The sequence below is a fragment of the Sipha flava genome, unplaced genomic scaffold (genome assembly GCF_003268045.1).
Source record: "Sipha flava isolate LNK unplaced genomic scaffold, YSA_version1 48_pilon_pilon, whole genome shotgun sequence".
Taxonomy (NCBI): Eukaryota; Metazoa; Arthropoda; class Insecta; order Hemiptera; family Aphididae; genus Sipha; species Sipha flava.
This window is the reverse complement of record NW_020273306.1, coordinates 454386-462287: the sequence shown is the minus strand read 5'-3', so window position 1 is coordinate 462287 and position 7902 is coordinate 454386. Positions and strand designations below refer to the sequence as shown.

The 7902-nt window shown below is 24.0% G+C and overlaps 1 protein-coding gene across 1 annotated transcript; it reads right to left on the bottom strand.

The window, feature by feature from the left end:
* Positions 1–477: 477 nt before the first annotated feature.
* On the bottom strand, positions 478–3670 carry LOC112690108 (retinal homeobox protein Rx-B-like). Its single transcript, XM_025564034.1, has 6 exons — positions 3486–3670; positions 3228–3362; positions 2656–2767; positions 2471–2594; positions 2324–2409; positions 478–705 (listed from the first exon to the last, which is right to left on the bottom strand). Exons 1-6 carry the CDS (start codon positions 3558–3560, stop codon positions 548–550), a joined length of 690 nt encoding a protein of 229 aa, XP_025419819.1. The 5' UTR covers positions 3561–3670; the 3' UTR covers positions 478–547.
* Positions 3671–7902: the final 4232 nt, after the last annotated feature.

The window sequence follows — 7902 nt, the reverse complement described above, 5'->3', positions numbered from 1 at the left end:
AATAATACATTAATCTGTTATTAGTTTCATGTTATATTACATAAGACGATTTTTCCAAAGAACATATACTTATTTTAAATATTTAAAATAGATAAATAAATATACAAATAAAAAAATGTTTAAATAAATTTAATTATTTACAGAAATAAATTTACTTTTTATTTATGTATTCATTTACGAGTATTAACAATTTAATAATTTTTGTTTTATTTTGTTATTTTATTAAAAAATGTTGATGTTTAAAAGAGTACTTATATAATAAAATATTTGCCTTATTAAACAATTCTGATTTAAAATTGTGTGAGCCTAACTTAAATTATTTTTTTCTTACATGTTGTACTTACAGTATTATATTTTTTATACACATACATTTTTAAAAAATTATTCGTTATAATAGAAAGTAGGTAATTAACTAAAATTAATATTTTTTAAATGTTACTAAAATATTAGTAATAATTATTATAATATTATCTGGTCCTTAAAAATTGTAACTAAAAGTAATATTTCATTTTGTTATTCAAAGTAATTATTTTATGAAAAAATCAATTTAATCGTTAACGTTAATGTCATTTTCTTCTTCTGGACTGGTCGAGCGAGATTTTGAGCATGTTAAATCAACGGAACCTACCATTAATGATAGATTTCCATTCATATCAGATCTAGATTCCTGATGATGAGCCAATCGTATATTCGAAACATCATTTCCTAAAAACGTAATATATTATTAACGCTTTGAAATATTATACTGATAATTCTACTGTTTACATAAACTAAATAATATTTAGATTTATAAGAATTAATTTAAAACGGCTTCAAATAAGTTTATAGATTATTTTTAATTAATTAAATAAATAAGTAAATTGATTGTATGATGTATTTAACACTAAATTGCATACTAAATTATTTATTTTTTATTGAACGAATATTAATTAATTTTTTCAACTTAAATACATATAATAAATATGTTAATATATATATATATATATATATATATATATATATATATATATAAAATACTTTTATTGAAATATTTTCAATCTTATACAGTTTTTGCAATATAAGTACATTTTTTATAGAAAATAAATAAAAATTGATTGCTTGACCAAAAAAGCGTATAGCTGAGAAACTATGAAATTTTTTATTTTTTCACATTGGTTAGTTTCGACACGATATTATAAATGTGTGTTTAAATAATAGCTTTAAATATTTATAAATAATTAATTACTTGCTTGGTTTTCATACTGAACATTTTTCAGTCTATGTAAAGCCATTCTATTTCAGAATACGAAATTAAATATACATATTGTGATCAAAAGAAAAAATATAAATTTTAAAATTATTAAGAAGAAAAATAGTCAAATCAATAATTGGTGTCGGGTTATGTGTTCGAAAATGATATGTTTGAATAAAATGTGTTCGAATGAAAAGTGTTTGAAAAAGCATATGTTCGGATGAATTTTTGTTCGAAAACTTGGTAATTATTATTTTGATATTATAGATATTAAGATATATATTATCTATAATATATAAAAATTAATAATCGTATAATCCGACTATTATACCGTTAACCAAGGAAAGACAGACGTGTATTTAACATTAATATAGTATCTGATATAGAGCAATATATTTTATCTACTCGTTATGTTATCGTAAGCGTAATCAATAAACATAATATGGGTTTCTGTAACATAGGCACCAACTGTAATTTACCGACTGCTGCAGTATATTTTTTATAATAATTATTGACAAATATATATATATATATATTTGTATGTCAAAATATAATATATATTCATAACACTTCTTCCAAAAATTCAGAACTAGAACGAAAGCTTAATTGAACAATTTATTCAAGGCAGAATTGCAAAAAAATTAAGGTATCCCGACAACAACATGAAAATAGAATTAAAAATTTAGTTTTAAGATTTAAAAATAGTAATCAAAATAATATAGTTTTTAAGAGGCATTGCGTACAATTTAAACATTTAATAATTTTTTACTATATAAATAATAAAGAAATAAATAATTTAATAAATGTTTTTTTTTAACAATGAGTTTAATTTTTCGAACTAACACCCATTCGAACAAAAATTCATTCGAACATATTTTTCATCGAACACTTTTCATTCGAACAAATTTTATTCGAACACGTCATTTTCGAACACATAACCCCTCATCCAATAATTGCTTTCGTAAAAATGTTTTGTGTATTGATACTTTTAAATGATGTATACAATTTTTAATTATTCATAAATTATCCGAGAAAACGTGTATTCAACATAAATAAATCACTCTGTATTAAAATGTTATGATCTTATTTTACCAGTAGAAGAATATGGGCAGAATAACTTGGTAGTTGCTGCATGTGTGGGCGGTCCGGATAAGGTTGATCTCTCTGTTACTTGAAAGCTATAATAAATTTGAAATTTTTTGATTATATTTAAATAATTTTCAACATTATTTAACACACTTTTGAAGCATTCTGTAGCTTCCCGGCACATGGGTAGGTGATGAGACGGACGATTGGGTAGGCGGTGATGTCGGGGATCCTTTTTCATCAGTTAAACGAGTTGTTCCTTCGGGTACTTGACGGCCTAAAAATAAATATACATTTATAAATAAAATTAGAACCATCTTTTTTATTTTATTATTTACCTAATAAAAGGGTTTGTGTGTTTAAACCCATACAGCGGATTCTCCAAGCATCTTGAATTATTTGAAGTCGAGCATGTTTACGCCATTTAGCTCTACGGTTCTGAAACCACACCTAATCGCAAATAATGAAATTGGTTGCGATTTATATTTTCTTTTCTTCTATTATATCAAATTTATTTAAATATATTTATATTTATATTTTTAACATCAAATTAATAATAATTAATAACTTATCATAATTACACACACACATATATATATTTAATTTATAAATCAATTAAGTATTTTAAATATTATTTTTTTAATTTTTTATTCTAATTGTGTTATATTTAAAACTTAAGAATTTCAGATTTAAAACTTCTAACAATTTTTTTAATTAAATTTTCATAAAAATAAAGTTTTATGGTTAAAATGATTTAAAATCAATTTAATAAAGTCATAGTTTATTTCATTTTACGAATTGAAAAAAAATATTTGTTGATTAACTTGATTTATTATTATACATTTATATCACTACTATAACAATTTCTTTTAGAATATCTATGTGTTAACAAAAACTAATTAATTCTAACCTGTACACGGGCTTCGGAAAGATTAATCCGAAGAGCTACTTCTTCTCTCAAAAATACATCCGGGTAGTGGGTTTTCTGGAATAGACTTTCAAGTTCTTGGAGCTGTTGTGGTGTAAAAGTCGTTCGGTTTCTTCTCTATTTAAAATCAATAATAGTATAATTTTATTTATCGATAATATAGATTTGAAAACTAAAATTCCATTCAGTTTGAATGTAAAATACAGTTTTTATTTATTTTATTAATTGTAGCGAACTTGCCTGTCTACGTCTACCAAACATGTACTCCGATAAAAGGTCGCCGGGCAACGGCGATAAGTAGGGTCCTCCGGCCATAGCGCACCACGATAGGGATGATTATGATTTCGAAATTTAACTGACAATACAAGCATCCCTCCGGAAAATACGGCTTGTCTAGAAGCTTCCCATTGGATGCAATGTCCGACCAATGGTAGCGTTTCATTCGGTCGCGCCCTGTATTTCCCTCCCGTATGATAATTGCGTAGTAAAGATAATATAATAAAAATGAAATAATATAAAATGTATATCGTGTTTTATTTAAATTTATAGTATAATCAAACTTGAAATGTTTATTAACTGTACAATTTACGGAATCATACAGTTAAGTATAGTTAAAACTATTTATCTAAGTCACACATATCAATAATAATAAATGTTAGAGGGCAATAATGGATTATATAACATTTATATATATATATGAATTAATTTATGTTGAAAATATTAACTAATGTACATTTTTAAAACTTTTACTAAAAAAGTTTTCATAATATGATACGTATAAGTAAGGCATTATCATGCTACTGTGACGTTCACATAATTGAGGGTAGTTATTAAAATCACATAAATAATATAAAAAAGATGATTATTTTTATTTCCAAATTAGTTTTAAGTACAATCAATTATTTTTAGTTGTTTTAATACTATTTCTTAAACATTGATCATAGTTTTAATAGTTTATTTTAAAAAGTAAAGTATTTTTGTCGTAAATTATAATAAAAATATATCTTTTTATCACAGCAAGTTGAATAGCAGTTATACATTAAATTATTATTAAATATTAAGCATTTAGATGTTATTGGATGATTATACTACTTAATTAATATAATAAAATCTTATGATTCATATGAGTTGGATAGCAAATGGAGTATGTTCTTATTTAGAAAATACCTTAAACTAGTTGAAACTATTGAAATAATGTAAATGTAAAATTAGATTATAGTTAAATATATATAAACTACCTAAAGTTTTAAGTTGCAGAACAAATCATGACTATATTAATTACTACTATAATAAATTAGTTAATTGCTCTTTATTACTCTACTGCAGTATTTTTTAATACATTTTACTATACTAAAAATGTTTAATCTATATACGAATTATCTGGTATTTAATTTTCTGTCTTAAAAATTAAAACAAAAGTGTTGTTAGGTATAAACCTGAAAATAAGTTTATTATGCATATTGTAGTGTGCAAAAATTGAATCTTAGTAAGACTAAACGTGTTTAATCTAACTTAAATTTAATTTTTAGATCTACAAGATAAAATTGAAATAATTTTAAAATTATGCCACAAATTTTATTTTTTTCCTTTTTATATTTGAATATACTAAAAATTTAAAATTAAATTAAAAACTTAATGTTCATATATATTATAGAGTTTTCATATTTATTTTTTAAATATTTTTAAACTATTAGTACTATTTTTTTTTTAATCAAATAAATATCATTCACAATTTTATAAAGCTAAGGTTGATTAATACAATCAAGTCGTGATAACTATAACTACGAAAACTCGAAAAACTTGACAACTCAATTTTTTATTTATTCCCCTAGAAATTCTCATAATACTCAATGTATTGTAAGTCTTGTTAACTCAAATATAAAATTGTGATAAATAACTTAGTCGAAGTATATTATTATATCTGTTATATCTGTACTCTGTATAATAAAAAGTAAACGAGTAGATAGGAACTGATTATTAGCGCATGCACAATAATAGTAAGTATGTATTAGTTAGTATGTATAGTAATGTACAACCAAATACAAATGTCGATTGTTTCAAAAAAGCTGGATTCTATTTTAATGAAGAGCAGTTTGATGGTGATGTACCTATGTTTAGAAAATAATGACGATGGTGATGGTGGATATGATTGGCAAATTGTAGCAGATATACTCAATATCGATCAACCGACTACATTTCAATCTTATGCTACAATTGTTGATAATGTTGTAGTCAGTGGACTATTATAAACTTATATTATATAGTATATTTGATATATACTTTTACTGATAACGAAATCATGGGTATAAAATGTGTATTATAGAATGTGTAACATGTATATCAAAAAATGATTCTTGATGAGCCTGAAAGACCTTTTAATATGATAACAGTGAACCAAGTAATGCTATCATTACAAGCTGTTAGGTAATTTATTAAATCTGTCGAAGGCGTGAATACTTCTACATTTGAAGCCATAGGCAAATTAGAAGATATTGTGTTAACATTTATGTGCATAAATTTATCATATTGTTTTTTATCGTAAATTTTTAAAATTATATTTCATTACATTACTCGAAGTTTTGATTTAATTTTGATAAATTCGTGTTAGGTATCTCGAATCATACATATCTCGAAGTGAGTTTTTATCCCCCTTCAATTTCGAGCTATCGCGACTCTACTGTATTATTAATACAATTAATTTGAATGTAAGAATACTCATTAAAGTAAAACCAAAACATTCCCTTGAAGTTGTACTAATATGATCAAAAGAAATTTTGATTTAAAGATGTAATCACATGTAATCACATTATTCTGACTATTATAGATTTTAGTTTTCTGTACACAATTATAAAATAATGTGCAATACGCTAAAGTAGATCAATTGATTCATTCATATCCAATGTTATTATCATGTTAGGTTTTTTAGTCTTCAAGTGCATTATCCTTTATACACAAAAAAAAAAAAAAAAGACAGATGGAAAAAAGGCGTGTCCTTTTAAAACATTTATTATAGTTGAAGGGTGGTGAGGTTCTGTTGTCCAAAATTAATAAAATCCAAACAGGGGTGACTCGAAAAGAACGAATGTTCAACAAGTAATAATTACATACACCATGATTTCAATCAATTCGTTTTTACTATTTATTTAATTCATAACTCTTGTTGGTTGCAATGATTTTAGATTTTTCAAGGGTGAAATAGGTATCACGTAGAGTTCTTTGTAAAACAAATATTCATAACAAAACAGCTATTGTCAATGGGAAATGGACATCTGTTGTGTTAGATAGTCATCAATTGACAAATGTGTGCTATAAAAAAAATCTATCAAAAATAGTTCTGCTAACACCCTTAAATATAATATTTCGTAAACATAATTAAATAATAGCTTACATTATAATTCACTATTATTTTATACTATCATCATTAGTTAATTTAAAACTCTATTATAGACGACACAATTCGTTTAAATTAGGGCTCTCGGTTTGGAACGTGTATTGATATACGAGTGTACACGTAGTCCGAATATTAAATAATAATATGTAGGAATACCCGTGTATTTAATTAGACGTGTTTTTAAAATTTGTGTACATGTGTATTTTAATACACGTGTGTTAAAAGTTCATATACCCGTGTATTAAAATTACCCGTGTAACAGAAACTTGCATACATTTTTTTTAAATTAATAATATTACCATATTATTCTGACGTGTGATATACAATTTTCGCATACTGAGTTATTTTATCTCTTATGAGTATGTCGTGTGTTATTGACCGATGATTGACATTTTTTTTTTGGTAACATATTGTTATTTATTATTAATATTCATAGAAAAATCAAATACAAAATTTATAATTTATATTATTTTGTATGAATCTAATTTGTAATTTATTAAAAGAATTGGTTTGGTCGTATTTATAAGTTATTTTTATAGAGTTTTTCTATAAAATATATTATAAAACAATTGTATAAAAAAAAACTCAAATTAATAGTTATTCATTTATTATTAAAATAAATGTTTCCTATTTAAAAATTAAATTAAATTTGTGTTTACTATATTTAAATAACAATGGGGGAGGGTCACATTGGTCACGTGCTCCTGTTACCCATCCTTGTATCCATCGCTGATCATAACGTATGGACTTTTAATACACGACTACATGGATTATAAATGCACATGTACACGTGTATTTTAATAACACGCACTTTAGCACCGTTTCTATAAAAACACGTGCGGAACGTATTCTTAAATACACGTAAAATAGAGACCACTAGTTTAAATACGAGTATACTGCACATTATTATTTTGAAATTGTATTTTATGTTGTATTGTAATACTTTAATAGATATTACATTCATTAATGATTAAAGTATATGAAGTATTTATACTGGCTATTAAGACTAATAAACAAAAATCTTAAATTGTAACATTAATATAAGTTGTTATATAATATATGAAAAGATTAGAACAGACACGCTTAACTATTCTTGCATTTTTTCATAGTAAAATTAAATCATAACAATAAATTATTTTTTATAAATTAAAATATCTTAAAGTTATGAACTATATGCTATTCAATACATTTACAATATTTTTAATGATAAACTTACCAAATTGCAAAAAAGTTATTCAAACTAATAAATATGTACCTATTTTGGGT

What these genes read in the sequence shown, in the direction of transcription:
- LOC112690108 (XM_025564034.1), bottom strand. Translation starts at nt 3,560, where the DNA reads ATGGCCGGAGGACCCTACTTATCGCCGTTGCCCGGCGACCTTTTATCG. An exon ending in TGTTTGGTAGACGTAGACAG is followed by an intron (nt 3,363 to 3,485) that starts GCAAGTTCGCTA and finishes GATTTTAAATAG; the next exon opens with AGAAGAAACCGAACGACTTT. An exon ending in CTGCCCATATTCTTCTACTG is followed by an intron (nt 706 to 2,323) that starts GTAAAATAAGAT and finishes TTACGTTTTTAG; the next exon opens with GAAATGATGTTTCGAATATA.